The following is a 19,289-nucleotide window of genomic DNA, read 5'->3' on the forward strand; positions in this document are numbered from 1 at the left end:
TAATGCCGACAGACACGGAAAGTGCAGGACACAAAAGTGTTTTATTCCTAGGAATTCACAAATCTGAGGTCAGCACACACCAGTGACACCATGTCATTGGGGAGGGTGAGTGGGGCAGGGTTCAAGACCCAGGAGCAGAGCCCTTTGGACCCACTGCTTACCCAGCTTCACATTGGGAAAGTAGAGGGCAGGAGAGGCAGGGGGGAGGGGTGCAGCCCAGTCTTGGTAAAAGCTTTAGTAAAAGATTGCATAGCTTGTTAAAACCCCAGTCTCTGTTTCTTTTGTTTGTAGTTTCGTTTTGCTTGGTTTTTGCCCTTAGCCCTGGGTATGGGGTATCTACCCGGCATATGGGTAACCCAGCCCCACCCCTCCTGCTGGGTTTCCCATCTTCCCCTCCTAGGAGACACTGCTAGGTAAGAAAAGGACTGGGCGAGAAGGTGGTTGAGAGGGCCCACAGGGGGACCGTTGGTCTTGTGGCTGAACCACTGGGGCCCCGGGAAGGGTCCTGCTCTTCACAACCTCGTTGCTCTCAAGTTTCTTATTTGTTTTTTGCTGAAAGGGCCACAGGAAATGTCCATGGGTGAGAACCCCAGAGGCTACAGCTCCTTTCTTGAAGTGCTTGGACCACCCGTACCTGCACAGACAGCAGGCCAGAAGGTGGACTACCAGGCCCCTGCAGCCTTGGCAGTGTCCTCAGATTCGGATGTGGAAAGTGCTGGGAAGAGAAAGGAGAGAGGGTGTGAGGCTGGGCAGAAGGCTCCAGAGGGAAAAGCTAACCTCACCCTGGTCACTTCCTTAGAGAAGCTCACAGACGTAATTACAGGAGGCTCAGAAGGCCAGGTATCCAGTTTCCACCCTCCAGAGTCCAGATCCTTCCCATGCTCCACGGAAGGTCTTGGTCCCTCTGTGATATGAATAGTCATGTAAGGGCCAGTCATGCATCTAGGGGGAGGGGCTTCGATCTGCTGCTTCCGGCCTGCATATATCACTCCCATGAAACCAGGCAGCCAGCTGTGACCCTAATGTTCTGGCCTATCCAACCCAAGCCCAGGCCCAGGGATAACAGCACCTGAGGAAATCAGGGGCCTTGGCGATCATGTCCTCAAAGTCAGCGAAGCCCAGCTTGCCGTCACCATCCAGGTCAGCTTCCTCAATAACCTTGTCACACACAAGCACTACCTCATCCTCATCCAGCTCTGACTTAGTGAGTCGGGCCAGCGTCAGCTCTAAGTCTTCTTTACAGATGAAATTGTCAGTGTTGAAGTCTGTGTGGTTAGGGGGGGTGAACAGAGATGATCAAGACAGGGCTGGGGCCCTCCAGAGGCTTCGAGGAGGGAGGTGTCCTGTCCAGTACTGCCCCTTCCTCCCAGCTGACCACCCTGATTTCTCCACCAGCCTCCAGAGTCCCCAGAGTATCTCAGACAATAGTGGGGTCCCTGGAACCATCAGGCTCACACACAAGGCATATGTTAAACACCCACAGCCAACAAATTAACATTTAGGGGAACCTACAAACCCCCACAAGGAGGGTGCACACAGCCACAGCCCAAACAGTTCCAAATCTGAAGCACCCTAAGAATTTCCCCCTGGAGCTAAATAGACTTCCTGGTCTCACCCCACAGTGGACTCCTAAAGCCAAGGAAGCAAGGACCCAGAGAGGCCAAGTGCTGAGTCCAAGTCAGAGATCCAGTGAGAGACACAGCAAGGATTCTGACTGGGTCCATTTGACTCTAAGACCCACACTGCTGGTAGGCCTCCAGATATACATGACTAATTAACACACTGTTGTATGCAGTAAGTATGTACAACTTAATCTGTCAATTTTGTAAACAAAAACAGAAGTCAAGTCAGCAGATGTAGGATCCCCCAGAGCAGTGGTTCTCAACTTGAGGGCCATGACCCCTTTGAGGGTCACATATCAGATGTCCTGCATATCAGATATTTACATTATGATTCATCACAGTAGGGAAATTACAGTTATGAGGTAGCAATGAAATAATTTCGTGGTTGGGGGTCACCACAACATGAAAAGCTGTATAAAAGGGTCACAACTTTAGGAAGGTTGAGAACCACTGCCCTAGAGAGAGGCCAGAGAAGGGAAGGCCTTTGTGCACAGAATAAAGGCAGATTTGGGTCTCCTAGGCAAAAGGCATTACCACTGTCCCCAGAGAACACACAGTGGTTCTGTGGGCCTGAGCTGTGTGCAGGCTCATCATGATTAGCTCTATCCCCAGATCACAGCTGCCAGCTCTGTGCACGTGGTTTCCCATGCCTCTGATGCCTGCCCAGCAAACACCCACTTGGCCTACAAGTTTCCAAGCATCACTGTCTAGGCATCCCACTGAACGCCTGCTGCCCACTCGGCTGTCGTGAACGCAGTGATGAAGACAAGAGCCACTCTGCCTCCTCGTTTACTTAATGCCTGCACTCTGCAGGTGACGAGAGTTGAGGAGGACAAGGACCTCTCTGATGTCACAACCCTGACCAACTCAGATGTAGAGCAGAGGCCCACCAGTGTAACCTGAGCTGCCCACCTCTGCCCCTGCCTGTGGAGGCCTCTGCAGAGGGCATGAAGTGGGGTTTATCTCTGCTCCTGAAGGGCCTGCAGGGGTTTTCATGAAAAAGCCTGATATGTGGCTAGTGGGCTGGATAGAATCCTAGGCTAATTTAACAGTAAAAACTGGAGACCTCCATGGGCTCGGCACTTTCTTCTTGTAGGAAGACAATAGTCTTTACCAGGGACAGCACTGTGGGGTCCAAGACTGAGGGATAATGGATGAAATTTTAGAAGCTACATATATGGAGGGTGGACAGGCAGTGTCTGCTTTCTTATATGCAAACACAGTATGTTACACTACATGTCTAAACCAAAGTCCTTTAAAATAATCACAAAATCAATAGGCAGCCCTGATGGACCCTCTGCTTTGAGATGCACCAGCTTCTCAAAGGTGCGGGGAGGTTTGTGGTCTTCTTATCTGGTCCAGTAAAAGCTCAAACCCTTTCTTGGGCTTCAGTGATCTGACTTGGTAAGGATTTGACCCAGGCACAGTGGGTGAGCTGTGTGGTAGCCTCCATGTAGCTATGGGAGAATTCTGTGTGACCAGCGCCCTCTAGTGGCCAGTGGGTCAGCAGGCTGGGGAAATGGGAAGACCCTACCTCTGGCATGTGAGGGGGGACTCTTGTGGATTTCCTTCCCCACCTGGCTCATCATTGTATCCCAGAAGGTATCCTGGCTTTTTTAGTTCACAATTCAAATTTCCCCAGTGATCTTTCTAGAATACAACTGCCCTTCCCTGCCTGAACCCTGCAGTGTCCTAGTCCTGAGCTCAAGGCCCCCGACTCCTCACAGCCTACTTTACCTCTCTAGCCTCTCACTGACCCCTCCCATCACATCACAAACCTTCCTCATCTTGTCAAGCGTTGCTGCCCACTCTGTTGGGGTGTCTGTCCTCTTGTCTCCAGGAAACCAATCTCCCCTGGTCCTCTAGTCCCTATTCCTCACCCTAGCACCCACCCAGGGTGGGAGAGTCTTTCCTTCTTTCTGAAGATGAGTCTCAGACATGATGTGTGCCCTTGAGGCAGGTGTCCTCAAAGAGCAACCTTAGTGTACCCAGCAATAAGAGGATGGTCCAATGGTCATAGGATGCCCCCTCAGCACTACAGCTCTGCCCTGCTTGCCAGCCCTCCTTACCATAGATCTTGAAGGCATAATTTGCCTTGAGCTCTCGGGGTGCCGACTCACAGAGCACAGAGAACATGTCCACAAAGTCATTGAAGGTGAGGTTTCCCTCGCCATCCTCAGAGAAAGCCTCCACAATCCTCTCCTTGAAGGGATTCTCCTGAAGGTAAGCACAGCCGTCACTGAAGTACATGAGGCAGGGGCCTTGGGCTAATCTGAAGGTAGCTTGTGACAACCTGTGTGTGTCAGCTCTAGAGTGAGGCAATAATCACAGCTACTTAATGGGTTCCTGGAGGAGTTGCCAAGGTAGAGATCAAGGCATTGATCCAGGACCTTACTCAGCAGGCGTGCTCTCATGCTACACAGGGTCCACATGAGCACAGCAAGCTGAGCAGAGCCTCCATGACAACTACCCCATTTTTCAGAGGCACATACACAGGCTCCTTCCTTCACACCCTGGGCTATGTCCCCAGCAAAGAAGACAACCGCTCTGGGAAGTCCTCGGCTCAGGCTAATTCAGGCCAGACAGGTGAGGGATGGAAGTAAGGTCCCAACGTGTCAGATAATTGGACCAACGAAAGCAGCAAGAGGTGGTTCCGATGCCTCCAGTCACAAGGCCCATTTGTTCTCATTTCCAATACTGTCTCTGCTCCTTCCGGTGACGCCAAGTCATCCAGGGCCACATTCCTTCCATCACAGCTGCTCAGCCCAGATCAGCCCCAGTGGCCTAGAAACAAGTTCCTACAGTGCCTCACACTCTCCATGACACTCAGCCTGGTCCCCACTCCCTCAAGGACAGGCAGTACTCTCCAGGGTCAGCCTGTGCTTGTCATCTCTCAGGACAGCATTGGGATGCAGGCCCAAGGGGTCGCCATGTAGCTCTCTTACCCTACCTTAAGCCATACATCCCACTTCTGCCAAGTCCCACAGCCCTGTGGAATTGTGCCCAATGCTGCGGGAGTGTCCTTTCTATATCCCATGTGAAGAAATCAAGAAACCTTCAATGTGTAGGTGTGTGCTTGAGGACCCATACAATAGAGCTGGCTAAGCCTACCCAACATGGCCCAAATCCAAACGAACATTCTAAAAAGACTCCCAGGAAGTTTGAGTCTGAGTTGTGTCACTAGAGATGACCAAGAATCCATGACCAGACAAGGGGAAGAGAGAAAAATTATCTTAAAGAGCAGACCAAGGGCTGCCAAGTACAGCCCAGGCTACTCCACATAGGGACATGCAGATGGGCATGGGCCAACAGCTGGGCAGTGGGCAACCACAAATCCACAGTACATCTACCAAGCCCTACCCACTTCCATAACTCATTTATGCAAAGTGTATATTGGGAAAGAGAGCTTCAGCGGTAGGGTCAGGCTTCAGTCTGGATCCGAGCCTCTACTCCCTGCCTGGGTGTGAGTTCCCCATGCTCCAAAACCACCAGCAGCAGCCTCTTGCATACCCGGAGCTCCGGCATCTGTATGATGAGGCTCATGGGCACATGGACGATGGGACTCTTCCTGTAGTCCATTGGGACGAGGTTGGGGGCCAGCTCATAGAACCGTGCATGGAGCCTTGGAGAGAAACAGAGGAAAACACTGGAGGCTGCCATCCCTGAGCCCCAGTGACCCAGAGCCACCCCATCTAGGCTTGGACAAACTGTCTGCAACCAGGACCAAGTGTCGGGCCAATAGGAAGCTGTCAGCTCTGCCCACAGTGGGCATAGCTTGGACAGGAAGCAGGTCCTGCAAAAATCCCCATACTGGTGACCCAACTGTGCCCAGGCCCTCCTTGTTTCAACACACGCATACAGGAACCACCATCACTGTCCTCTCCGATAGTAGTACTTTCTCCCCGCTCCTTAGCTGAGCAACTATCTCCCACCTCCCTCTTTCTCCATCTCTCCCCACCTCGCCCACTCCCCACCTGGCCTGATTTGGTCTCTCAAGTTTTCTATGTGGGGCTGGCAAGGTAGCTCAACAGGTAAAGGTACTTCCTGTCAACATACAACCTGAGCTTGATCCCTGAAACCCACATGGTGGAAGGAGAGAGCCAGCCCTTACAAGCTGTCCTATGACCTCTCCCTCCCTCCCTCCCTCCCTCTCTCTTTCTCTCTCATACACACACACACACACACACACACACACACACACACACACACACACACACACACAATTATTTTCTAAGAGTTTTTAATGTTCCAGGTACCATGCTTGACAAAAGTCACCTTAATCTCCTGCTCATCACTGGGTAGGCAACCCATTATGACCTCAGTTTTCAGCTAAGCAAACTGAGGGCTGAGAGGTTTGTCTGAGGCCACAGAACTAGATCTTCAAGGTCCAGGGCGGAACCTAGGCCTGGGAAGTCCAGAACATAACAAACATAACCACTCCTCTGCTTGCCACAACTAGGGTCCTCCAAAGCCTAGCTCTTGTCTGGAAGGTCAGTGGCTAAGAGTGCTCAGCATCCTTCATGCCCTCCAGGAGCCCCTATGAATGGATCTTCACAGCCGTCCTCCTGCTGGGGCTGGCAGGACCAAGCCTTCCAAGTGAGCCGAGCCATCCTTGCTGATGTCTCTGGTTCCGAGCCGCTACCCCACACCCCTGTTTTGTACTCAGGAGGCTGTGACACCTCAGTAAGCTGCTCATCACCCCTGGAATGTGAGGCCTCCCAATCCCATGTCACTTGGAAGTCTCCCATCATCCTGTCCTCTTTTGTCCTGTGTCCCTTGTCCAGGTCCCTTATATCCCAGAGGTCATCTCTCCATCCAAGGCAGGTTCCAACTACACTCACATGAGAGTGCATCTGTGATATGTTTGGTGTGTGGGGCAGATGCAGGGGCACTGGCCAGGGGCAAAGGTAGGCAATTTACCCAAGGTGAGGCCCCAGACTGGAGCAGACTGGATCATGTATGACCTCACATCTCCTGGGCTGGATCAGTCCTTCTACCTCAAAATCGGATCAGACCAGGTCTTCTTAGTGACCTAAAACTTCTGGGTCCTCCCTTAGGAAGTTCCTCAGTGCAGCCAATCCAACGTTCATCTGAGTCCCACCTGACCCCTGGTGTCTCATAGAGCACTTGACTGCTTCCTCAGTGAACTCGGAAATGACTGAAGCTGCCATCTGTCAAGTCCTCTGTCTCCAGACTAGTGCTGTGTGGGTGTCCTTGCTCACTTTAATTCCCAGACACCCTGAGAAGTAGGTATTAGCCTCCCACTTTTCAGATGGGAAAACTGAAGACCAAATGATTAAGTGCCTTTCAGCACTTATACAGTGAATGAGCAGTGAAGACAAGATTTGAACCCAGGACTGACCACACACACACACACACACACACACACACACACACACACACACACACACATTGCACGTCAAGCCACCCTGGTAAACATGGCTCTCCTAGAGCAGAGCACATCCTGAATAAGCAAACAAAATAAGCACAATGCCACAAGCTTACTCTTTAGGAACACATCTCCACCAAAGGACCTGAGGTCACAAGGACAGAACAGAAGGGGGGAAACCCTAAAATCCTATCCTTTGTGTGAGAGGGGGTCAGCAGACCCCAGGGTGACCAGATCAAAGCTGGAACTCTCCACAAGCAGACGCTCAGATTTTCTCCGCTATTTCCTACATTGAGGAATATTGCTCTTCTTTTTATAACAGTCCTTGTATTACAATTTATATTTTGCAATTCCTGTGCTTTTTGGAGGAGGCAGAGGATGACAGGGTTTCACTGTATAGCCAGGCCTTGCAAACCTCCTGCTTCAGCAGCCTGCAGCCTCTCCGTGAGATTGCAGGCCTGTGCCAGCATTCTTGGCCAATCTGTTCACCTTTAACAGGTCCATTGTGGTGTTTTGATGATTACATTACGGAGTAGACTTTAACATCCACTCCCTCCACCTGTGCTATGGCTGGTGCTGGGTGCCTCTGGGAATTTGCTTATGCCCTCAAAGTTGTGGGATTGTGCAGCTAGGCTGAGGTTGGAACTGCACCTAAACTACTCACTAGCTAGTGGGGTGACCTTGGGTAACTGGAGTAACCACAGAGAATAATTTTCAGTCAGAAGTAGGATCAGTCTATCATTTTTCCCACTTGAGAAAATTAAATAGGGCAGTGTTCATAAAGCTATCTGGTAGGCTAAGGAGATGATCTTTGATACACAGACCACTGAATACCAAGGATCAAGTCAGTAAAATCAGTAAAGGACATGAGTTCAATCCCCGGAACTTATGTTTTAAACAAAGAAAGAAAAGAAAATGTCAGGCATGATGACCAAAAAAAAAAGGGGGGGGGGTTGTTTTAAAAAAAACTTAATGTTTATTTAATTTTTTAAAGATTCATTTATTCTATCTTATGTGTATGAGTGTTTTGCCTGGATTTATGTATGTGCACCATATACACACTTAGGGACAGTTGTGAGCCACCACGGGGGTACTGGGAACTGAAGCGGAGCCTTCTATCAGAACAGCAAGTGCTCTTTACCTCTGAGGCATCTCTCTATCCCTGGAAATATACACATTTAATCCCAGTGCTGAGGAGTAGGAGACAGGCAGATCGCTGAGGACCGGCCAGCCAGCCCAGTCCACTTGGTGAGCTCCAGGTCAATGAGAAACTGTCTCAAATCAAAGGTGGATGGGCTTGAAGAACAACACCTGAGGTTGTTTGCTGGCCTCCACATGCATGCACACACAGACGTGCTACACATACACGTGTACCAATGCAGCTGGGCGGTGGTGGCACACGCCTTCAATCTAGCACTCAGGAGGCAGGGGCAAGCAGATCTCTCGGTGAGTTCAAGGCCAGCCTGGTCTACAGAGTGAGTTCCAGGACAGCCAGGGCTACATAGAGAAACCTTGTCTCAGAAAACCAACAAGCAAAAACCATGTGCACCCATGCACACACAAGTACACATATATGCACAAACCACCTAGAGTCACACTGCAGCTATTTCTACTCTCTTGTTTGACTGCCAGAGACTCCCCAGAAGAGGTGAGCATGGGATCAGGCTATGGACACCCCCAAAGGATGGGGAGGCATTTCCTGGGATGAAAAGCCAGGTTCTGCCCTGGTATACAGATCTGTTCTAAAACAATTAGGGGCTAGAGAGATGACTCTGAGGTTATGAGGATGTATTGCTCTTTCATAGGATCCAAGTTAGCATCCCAGCACTCACAAGAGGCAGCTCATAACCACCTGTGACTTCAGCTCCAGGGGATCTGACACCTCCGATCTCTCAAGCATCCACACATGGCAGTATTCACACAGACACACTCACATATACATAACTAAAAATAAAATAAAAGTCGGGTGGTGGTAGCACATGCCTTTAATCCCAGTACTCGGGAGGCAGAGGCAGGCGGATCTCTGTGAGTTTGAGGCTAGCCTGGGTTACAGAGTGAGTTCCAGGAAAGGAGCAAAGCTACACAGAGAAATCCTGTCTCAAAAAAACCTTAATTAATTAATTAATTAATTTTAAAAAATGAGGCTGGAGAGATGGCTTAGCAGTGTTGCTCTTACAGAGGACCTGCAGTTCTCAGCACCCACATTGTGGCTCATAACTACCCATGATTCCAGCTCCAGGGAACCAACACCCTCTTCTGACGTCTGTAGGCACCAGGCAGGCATGTGGTACACATATATATGTGCAGGCAAAACACTCAATGCACATGAAATAAATCTTTTAAAAAACTAAAACTAAAATTAAAAAGTCAAACAACTAGATGGTAGAAATTTTTAAGGAACTCCACAGAGAATTTGAAACACCAAATCACTGTGGGAGGAAAATCATCTTTAAAAAAAAAAAAAAGGAAAAGACAGACCTATATCTCTGTCACCCCTTCCCCCAATAAAGGACACCGAGTTAAAAAAAGATTTATACATGTGTCCCATCACAACAGCCAGGACCAGAAATGACAACCATGCTACTCTAGATGCATGAAACCAAGCGTGAAAGCCACCTGGGTGATTGAGGAAGTTAAAGGAGCCCTTCCTACCACTAAAGAGGCTGAAGCTGGAGGAGGATCCCGAGTTCGAGGCCAGCCTGAGCTATACAGGGCGACCCTGTCTCAAGAAGAAAAATCCAACTAACCAACCAAAAACAACAACAAAAAACCCAAACCAAAATAATAATAACAATAAAAAGGAGGAGGAGGAGGAGGAGGAGGAGGAGGAGGAGAAGGAGAAGGAGAAGGAGAAGGAGAAGAAGAAGAAGAAGAAGAAGAAGAAGAAGAAGAAGAAGAAGAAGAAGAAGAAGAAGAAGAGGACGACGAAGACAGAGAGAGAAAGGAAGAGCGGGAGGGATAAGAAGAGGAAGAGGGAGAGGCAAAGCCAAGCCCTCATCCCAGAACCCGAAGAAATGAAGCAGTGCCACCTCTGAATGTTTGCAACCAGCCAACCCCACATAGCAAGATCTGTCTTGCCTCTTGCCCAGCCCCCCAAAAAAGAACAAAAAGAAATAGACATTGGTGCCAGACTCAGATTAGAGTCAAACCCAAATATTAATGAGACGTAGCCCATGATAAACAGCATTTGAAATCATTAGGGGAAAGACAGATCCTTCTGAAAAGTCAGAAACTGATAGCCCACACAAATGCCTGGCTCCCACATGGGGTTTTAAATACATTAAATTTTTAGAAAAGAAGGAATTAAATTAAATTTTCAAATTTATTTGCCAACATTTACAAATTGAAAGATTTGTACACTGTACATCTGTTTGCCGATCCTGCTGGGGCTGGGAGGGGCTAGCTCTTCAGAAATGATCCAGAGCCTGGCCCACTTCCTTTACTCACCGTGCAGGTTGGCCCCTGCAGGAAGTTAAGTTTCACACTCCTCATGTGTGATAGAAAAAAATAAAGTGTAATTAAAATCGATTACATCAATGTCTAAAAGGTTAAAAACATAAACAATGAAGTAATCTCTTGGCAGACTCCTTAGGGTGTCACCTGGACAGGCTTGTCTTGGATGGAGGGGACAAGGACTCCTGTCCATGCGTTCAGGAACAAAGTGTAACTGAGGACAGGGAAGAGCTAAGCTCTGACCCACAGGAAGCAGAGAGGCTGAAAGGATGGTGGAGTGGGCTGCCCACTCACCGCGGTGCCGGGATGGAAGAGCTGATCCTAGAAAGAATGGGATCGACTGGAGTTGTTGGTAGAGGGAGCAGTCGAGCCCGGGACCATGGTTATCTGTGATCCAAATCACTGACAGAAGAACCTCCTGCTCAAGTTCCCTCCCTGCCATCTGGTCAGTATTCAGGGTGCAGCTTACCAGGGAAACAGGCAGCTGGGAGGAGGAGAAGGGGGGAAGCTGCATGAAAGCATTGGGAGGGCAGGCCAGTGGAGGCAGGGGCTGGCCGGCCTGGCTCTGCCACTGACCTGCTGTACACAGCTGGGTGGTCTTTGCTCCTTGCCCTCTCTGGGGCTCACTGAGATGTGAGCAGTGGAGAGAGGCTGGCCTGGTAGGGCTGTGGGGGTCAGTGACACGGGCCTCTGCTGGAGGTGACACCCCGAAACCGGTCAGGCAACAGCTCAGACAGGGTGTCCAGCTGCCTGAGGGGTCCTGACATTTCTCTAGTGTGGAGATAAAAAAAGCCGGGGTTACGAGGAGCCAGGACCCTTTACCCAAGAGCCCTTCATTTGCTAATGAGCCAGAGATAACCCCAAAGGCCTGTCAGAGCAGCTGCACCTCTTGGCCTGGTCTTAAGCCGTTCTTCCCCGAGACCTTGCTGATGAGGAGGACTAGTCCATGGTAGGGGTGAGAAGGGGATGCAGGCCATGTCTTTGTCTCTGCATTCTGCCTGCCTCGAGCATTCTTCTCCCGTGGCCAGTCCCCCCTTCCCTTACCACACTCTTTACACGCTCACTAGTGGCTAATAGGCACCATGTCCAGGTGCCAGGCATGGGCACAAACACCTGAATTCTCCAGGAAAGCTAGTTACTGAGCCTAGGGATCTCCAGAGCTTGGCTGGCTGTAAGAGCATCGTAAGTGCTGGGTGGCAAGGAACTGGACCAGACTAGAAATACTGTGAGCCCCAGAATACAAGCCACTCAGACTCAGCGTCTACACAGCAGGGGTTAAGGAAGTTGGGAGCACACCTAAATAGAGGATTAATACGGTAAGACTGAAAAGCCCCAGAAACCCTCACTGAGGACACATCACTCTGGATAGGCTGATCCCAGTGGTCAGATGGCACAGCTTTGATTACTGCCCCTTGATAGTGGTACTAGCACCCCAGAAAGAGGACCAAACCTTTCTGAGGCCAGAGAACTCCAGTGCTGTGGATATGGGGGGACAGCCCAGGCCTGAGACCAATTTGGGGGGCCTCTGATGCCCCCAGAAGTGAAAATAGGGTATCCTCTGCCCACTGAAGTGACAGGACAGGATAGTAGGCTAGAAGAGGGACATTGTCCACACAGAGTGGTCAGGATGGTGACAAACGACAACAGGCTCTCTGGGGAGGCTGCACCAGGCTGTAGCCCCAGCCTGAGCATCGATCTCCAGGGAAACTGATCCTGAGACTTTGCTGCTTTTAGTGACACCGGATAGCCTAGGTAGAGGGGGCCAGCAAGGGCTGCAGGTTTCCTAGCATCCGGTAATGCCTGCTCACTGGTCTGAGACTGCCAACTCTGCCATCTCTCCTGTTCAGGACCCCCTCCTGAACCCACAAAGAGAGGGGCTGTCCTGGACACCCCAGGGTAAACAGCTCAGGGGTGGTAGGCATGTCTTTGGCTTTTGGACATCCCAGGGTGACAGACATTGAAGCCAGTGGAGTATTAGAGACCCCTAGCTTAAAAGACGGGAGTGGGGAAGGCAGGCAGGGAGAGTCCCTATGGTAGCAGGTCCCAAATGAAAGAAAAAAAAAAAAAAGCCAGGGACCTGGAATTAGAAGGCCATATCTCCAGACCCTGGCTTAGTGACTTGGGCCAAGTTAAGTCCCATGTGTAAAGGGAGTTAGCAGGATTCTCGTGTTACAAGGTCCCAGTGAGGACTGAATGAGACTGTGCCCTAAACCCTTTATCTCGAGTTCAGAATGTAGCAGGTGCCCCATTCCCAGGAGGATAAGTGCCAGGGAGCAGTGAGACCTTTAATCTATACTGCAGCTCTGATGTGTGCCTGAGGCCCACCTGAACTCAAGTCTCACATTCTTCCTCAGCCCCACCTCTGCCACAGCCCTAGCCCCAGAGATGTAGTAGACAAGAAGCCACACTTACTTGAGGATGTCCTTCTTATTGAAGAAAGTGCAGTCCTGCAGGAGGAAAACACACATGGTGGACCTTAGCATCCTTGCAGCTCCAGGGCCCCAACCGGCCAAGGCAGACAAAGAGTGCCTGCTCCCCTCCTCAGGCCTCCCCAGAGGTGACAGCCAGTTCTAGCAGGTCCAGAAGATGCTTCCAGAAGCTTGTGATCCACCTCTCTACCACCACCACCACTGGGCCCAGGATAGCAACCCATAGGTGGGGTAGGGCTGGGTGACACATGTCGGGTACTTGGCAAAGGAGAACATGGAGTCATGGGTGGCCACAGTAATTTGAAGGTCGGGGGTTACATTGTGGGAGAGCAGGGAGGTAGCTAAGAGACAGTTCTAGAGACCCTCAAGAGTGGATCAACAGGATGCCTTGGCATGCCACCTTAGGCACTGAGAACAGGGCCTCATGTGGATAGGCAGTATAAAGCAGATGTCCTGGGTCGCCATGGGCAGCCGTCCTGAGTTTGGAGACTTACCATTCTGGGGACATGATCTGTGGCCTTAGGCTGAAGGAACAAGGGATCTCACACTGAGGAGGCATTAGAGAGATGGAGGCTGAGGTATGAGGGGTAGACCCCAGAAGAGGGGGATGGGAAGGGAGCATCTGGACTCAAGGACCTGTCTGTCTGGATGAGATCCATCCATCCATGGCCTAGAGTCTTACTTGATGGTTACTACACCAGGCCTAAGTGAGAGGAAGCGAAAGTGACCCAATGGGACTTAAAATGCCCACCAATGCACGACTTTTTCATTATCTCCTGCTGTCTGGCTCCTCTGCCCACTGTTACAGCATGAAGGAAGAAGGCCTCAGTCTCAGCAGAGCCCATGGGGCCTCCTGGGGCCTTATGCTAAGCAGAGCCGCACTGATGAGGGGGTGAACAGACACAGCCCAGGCTTACCGACAGCCAGGCTGGCTCTGGAAGACCTGGAGCTGCTAGACACCAGGCCGGTTGGATTGCACATTGAGGTGGGCCAAAGAGGATGCCCATGGTATGTGTGCAACAGCTAGGGTTTCCTTGCTGCCTCTGTACAAGCAAAGAGGAAGGTGGGTGGAATTTCCAGGTTCCCATGAAACCCAGTGAATCTGTCTTTCTATGACACCTGCTGTCTACGAGGAGACAGACAGACAGACAGACAGACTCCATGCTGCCATGCCCACCTTGGAAACTCAGGGGTTTCCTCTGAAGGGCTCATCTTTGCTTTTAGCAATGGCTCCTCCGTAGGAGTCAGCTCAGGCCGGGAAGCAGCAGCCATATCCCCACTCAGTGCATACAGAACACTCTCTGTCTAGGACTAAGACTCAGGCAGGCTGAGGGCTTAGGGGCTGGTCCCTCAGCTGTTCTCAGAGGCCAAGAGCAGGCAGCACAGACAGCCTAGCTGAGCCTTCGGGAACAGACTCCCTATGTAGAGGGCTAGGTCTGCCATCTGAAGGGACCAACTTGAAAGGACCAGGGCTCTGCTAACTAACCTGGAAGGGCTGTCAGAGACCTGGAATAGGGGAGAGGGGTCCTGACCTCCATCTCTCCTCCTCCTACACACACCCTGAGTCAGAAAGAAAATATACAGACCCCTCAAGAGTTCTGCTGGCAAAAGGTGTGAAGGTTTCCCGTGTATCTGGGCCCTCTTCGCACTAGATTCACCTTACTGGCACTGATCATTAAGGTATGGCGCCCAAGCCACAGCAGCAGCCTCCTGGGAATATGGTAGAAATGTAAACACTTGGACTAGACTCCCGAGTCAAAAACTCTGGGTGGTACCGTGTACTTTAAAAGCCCTCCCAGGGGGTACTGATCCTACTAGCAAGAGAAAACCTTCACCAGAATAGTGCTACCTGGGAGCAGTTTAAAATACCTGGACCTTCCCACCCCTCGGACCAAAGAAATGGGAAGTCCCTGGGTCCTCCCAGACATCAGTGACCTTCAAAGCCACTCAATCCTTCCAAACAGGCCTGTAATTCCAACTACTTAGAAGGCTAAAGAAGGAGGCTCACAAGTTCAAGACCATCCTGGGGCAACTTAGTGAGATACTGTGTAAGCATGTTAAAAGTGAGAAGACTAGAGGTGAGGGTATACATCAATGGTAGAGTGCCTAGCACACAGAAAGCCTTAGGTTCAATCCCCCAGGGCTCCCACTTCACCCCCAGTCACTCAGTGATTCTGAAGTAGCCCAGGCTGAGAACCACCTCACAGCCAGCACACAATTACCAGGTACCTTGCACGAGGGACTCTAAATTGCCACTTTCATCTCATCTTCAGCACTACCCGGGAACAGTCACCATCTCCCCATTTTACAGGTGTGAAAACTGAGTCTCGGGGGCCTGGACTGAGATAACTGCAGTCTTAGGATTCTGGAAGCACCACACAGGCCAGGCTGGGATCTTCTAGTTACTATAGAAGCCTGGAGGTCATTTCCATTTAAACGTAACTCTGCCTCCAAATGCATGAGCCACCTATCCCCTCCTCTCCAGCACTTCCAGCCCCTTCCCTCTCCCTCTCTACTCAAGAGCTCTGCCTGGCATCTGCTTTCCTGTGTACCCGGACTGCCTACGGCAGTGGTCAGGAACCAAGCCACTCTCTGGCCCATCTGAAGGAGAGGGGGCTCCTCTCGGACTCCGCCAGCCCAGCCTGAGAATGGCCCCACCAATCACCATTCGGCTGGAGGGCAGGCTCCAAACTGACCTTAATTGATCCCCACGACAGTCCTGTGACATAAGCATATCTGGATTAATAAGGTTTCCCACCACAAAAGTGGGAATCTGGGCCCAGAAGTGAACACCAACTTGTTAGCCCCCATAGTGGCAACTGCCCAACAACAACTCGAATCCAGGACTTCAGAATCCCTGTGTGGAGTTCTCCTAGAACCAACCGTATGTTATGTTTGTGTTTAATCCTTCCTTCCTTCCTTCCTTCCTTCCTTCCTTCCTTCCTTCCTTCCTTCCTTCCTTCCCTCCCTCCTTCCTTCCTCAAGCCTCTTCTGTGCCTAGACAAGGTTTCACAGGAAGAGAGGAGTATATTACCCAGTAGGAACCATTCAGTGGCCAGAGGAAGGACTGGAGAGGTATATATGTCATAGGCTCGTTGAGAACTCCCAGGTGAATGGACCAGGATGAGGTCAAGGAACCCTTCCTGAAGATGTGAGGCCTAGACAGACTGTTGGTGAGGAGCTAAGACAACACCTCCAGCTTGACTGGAAGCCCTGCAGAGTGCCTGGAGCTTCAAGTAAGAAGTGAAGTTGGAGACCAGTTGAACCCAGACCAGGCTAGGCTGAGCCCTGTTCCGACTCCATTCAGTCATCCCAAGGCACCAGAATTACCTGGAGAGAAGGCGGCTGTACCTGTGTGTTTGGAAAGTTCCCTAAAGCTGGGCACAATGTTTATGTTCGCACATCCATCCAGGTCCAATGGATGGCTTCTTAGGGTTTCCTACAGAGGCCTGGCTAGCACAAAGTCAATCCAACTCTGTCCATGATTTTCAGTGAGGCATATGCTGCCTTTGGAAAGAAAGATGAAGGAAGTGGGGGCGGGGGGAGGAAGTAGGGGACAACAGAAGGAGAGAAAGAAGAGAAGAGGGACAAAAGACAAGACTATAAGGACTGTGGCTGGAGTCAAGGGCCCAAGGAGGGGAAGGAAACTCCAGTTAGACCTCTGAGCCCAGGAGACTTCCAAGAGCAGGCCAGGGTCTAGAGATGGAGATCTCAAGGTAAGATGCAAAGCAGGCTGAGTCACAGGGCTTGTTCTTAATTGAAAACAAACAAACAGCAAACAGCTGGAGTAGCTGGGGACGTGCAGTGGGTTCTGGAGAGGGCAGTGGGCCCTGTGGAGGAGAGGGTGAGGAGAACGGGTGTGCCATGCACATAAGTGGCCTGGGCAGCCCCTTAAACTTTGGGAATCAGGGGCGTCTGAATCGCGACTCTTGCCTGGGAAAGAGAAGACTGTCAGGCTGTGAAGGTCCAGGAAACCCAGTGTTACTTGGAAGATGGAATGTAACTCCGGTGCCCCCACTCAGCCCTACTTGGCCATGCTAGCGAACCAGAGGGAAGGAGATGTGAGGCTCTCATGTTTCACGGCTCTCATTTCTTTGGCAGGGTCTAGCTGAGTCCTGGCAAAGGATCAGAACTCAACACTGGACTGGGTCTCACTAGTAACTCAATGCCAGGCTGGTCTGAGTGGGGATGCAGGCTCCCCGCCATCACCAGGCCACTCTTCTCTTCTGGGTTTGGGGTGCTTGCCTGCCTTCCACCTCCACCCAGAATGCCTCTTAGAACGTGCTGGGCAAAAATCCTCTTTTCTCAAGGCCCTGTGCAAGCTCTGCACTGTTTCTGAACCTTCCAGTCAAAGCAAGAGCTTCCTTCCTATCACCCTGCCCTGTCCTGTGCAAATTCCCTCCCTGGGGTTACACTGGAAGTAAGGTCTTCTTGCTAACTGAATATTCATGAAGGTTACAGACATCTAAGGTTGGAAACAGGCCTGCCCAATCTGTTTAGAAGAGACAGAGAAGAAACTTCACAGCAGGGCCTTGAAAGATGGGAGGCACTACTGGGAGATGTGAGAAAAGCATCCCATGCCCAGGAAACTGCCTGAACCTGGCCAGTGCGGAAACCGACTAAGGCAGATGGAGTGCAGGGTTCAGGATGTAGAATACCTGGGGAGACTACAGCCGCCTGTGCCTGTCGAGGTGAGCTAGGCAGCTGGGCAGGACTCTGGGCCAGCCAGGAGAGAAACTTTCCTCCTATACCAAAAGAAAAATGTTCCCATGGCTGGGAGTTTGGGGATCACTGACAGGAATAGCTAGCTCTGAAACTGGAAGAATCTGGGGCGAGAGTGGCTACTGGGACCACAAAGTAAGTTGAGAGAGGTGGCTATGCAGATTCCTTCCTCCAGTTATTTTAATGATAGAAACCCCAACAGATAAACAAAACCCCAACCTGCAACTTGCGTTTGGGGCCTCTTGTCCTCTCCCTACTCCAAGACCTTTCTGGAATGGGGGTCATGCCCAGTGGGCTGGGAGGAAGTGCTGGGGGCCAGCCTGAGAGGGCAGGAGAGAAGGTTAATGAGAGAGAGGAGGTGGGTGAGGCGCATCTGACAGAATCCTCTAATTGGAATGCTCTTATTCCCTGGCCTGGGAAACTGAGGCTCATGGAGGGGAAGTCATCCACCCAGGGTGACGCTGCGCGCTGAAGGCGGCGGCACGGTTTGAACCTCAGTGACTCCGCTTTCAAAGCGAGGCCTCGGAAGAGGACGGAGGGGAGGTCTACAGGGGCCGCGGCGCCGGGTTCACCTGGTAGTTGTCCAGTTGCTCTTCAGTGAAGATGGTCTGCTTGTTCCCCATGGTGGCCGCGGCGTCGCCTCTCGCCCTTTGGGGCGCCGCTTCCCATCAGCGGCTTCTGGAGCCCCGAGCCCGGCGCCCGCGGCCCTTGCCAGCCTGGCGGTGGGCAGCGTCGCCAGCCTAGCCTGGCCCGCTCGGCTCGGTCCGGCAATTCAGTGGGAGGGACGCAGGGGCCGGGGCGAAGCGGGGCCTGGGCGGGCCTGGGACAGGGGGCGGGTCTAGGGCTAGGGCGGGGCCAGAGGCGTGGTCTGGGGCGGAGGCGCGCACGCCTGGGGGAGAAGGAGGCGGAGCCTTAGACCAGTTTAGACTGAGCAGGGAGGTGACTTCTCCCAGGGGACAGAAGCCTGCTCGGTCTATGCTTCTGCAGCGCACTGGGATGGCCAAGCGGTGGCCTCCGAGGGCTGCCTGACTGCTGGCCCGCCACTATCTGTGCCTCCTGTGCCTCCGGCCGCACCCAGCACTTCTCACCCGCAGGGTCATGCCCTGAGGACTGAATGTGGATAGAACTGGCACAGTCCTGGGGCTTCTGATGGGTGTGTGGTCCTAGATTGAGAATGAGAGTATTATTGAGCTTGGCGAGGTCACAACCTACTTCCCAAGTCAGGTCCGTTTTCAATATTAAAAATTAAAAGAACCAAATTAAAAGTTGAAAGCAGAAAAAGGACATTTTCAATGTGGCTGCATTGGGAGGAGGGACTAAGAGGTCCAGAGAACCCAAGTCTGGCTTTGGAATCCTAAACTGAGGTTAAAAAACTAAATAGAGGGCCAAGGATATGCACATCTAAGCAGTCCTGGTCAAGGTAGGGTCCTGCCCATCCCTGACCCAACACTGTCTTAAATCTCTTTCGGGAAGTCAGAGGCAGGTGGATTGCTGTGAGTTCAAGTCCAGTGTGGTCTACATAGTGAGATCTAAGCTAACCAGATCTATACAATAAGACATTAACTCAAAAAACAAAAAAACGGAAAAAGAAAAAAAAAAAAAGTATCCCTTTCCAGGAGACAAGTTCCCCCTCTGCTGGTACATTTTCCTTCTCCCAGGATGAGATTTCTGTGG

At 51.4% G+C, this 19,289-nt stretch overlaps 1 protein-coding gene across 1 annotated transcript; it reads right to left on the reverse strand.

Moving 5' to 3' along the window:
- Positions 1 to 22: 22 nt before the first annotated feature.
- Positions 23 to 18,443, reverse strand: Cib2 (calcium and integrin binding family member 2). The gene is made up of 6 exons (XM_036191624.1): positions 18,188 to 18,443; positions 12,877 to 12,911; positions 5,133 to 5,244; positions 3,692 to 3,839; positions 1,070 to 1,265; positions 23 to 715 (listed from the first exon to the last, which is right to left on the reverse strand). Exons 1-6 carry the CDS (start codon positions 18,236 to 18,238, stop codon positions 694 to 696), a joined length of 564 nt encoding a protein of 187 aa, XP_036047517.1. The 5' UTR covers positions 18,239 to 18,443; the 3' UTR covers positions 23 to 693.
- Between the last annotated feature and the right edge of the window lie 846 nt (positions 18,444 to 19,289).

The sequence above is a fragment of the Onychomys torridus genome, chromosome 7 (genome assembly GCF_903995425.1).
Source record: "Onychomys torridus chromosome 7, mOncTor1.1, whole genome shotgun sequence".
Taxonomy (NCBI): Eukaryota; Metazoa; Chordata; class Mammalia; order Rodentia; family Cricetidae; genus Onychomys; species Onychomys torridus.

Bases quoted from the DNA above. Each gene is read 5' to 3' on its own strand.
- Cib2 (XM_036191624.1), bottom strand. From the start codon at position 18,238: ATGGGGAACAAGCAGACCATCTTCACTGAAGAGCAACTGGACAACTAC. The intron at 1,266-3,691 runs GTAAGGAGGGCT...CTAACCACACAG, and splicing joins TTATGCCTTCAAGATCTATG to ACTTCAACACTGACAATTTC. The intron at 716-1,069 runs GTGCTGTTATCC...TTCTCTTCCCAG, and splicing joins AAGGCCCCTGATTTCCTCAG to CACTTTCCACATCCGAATCT.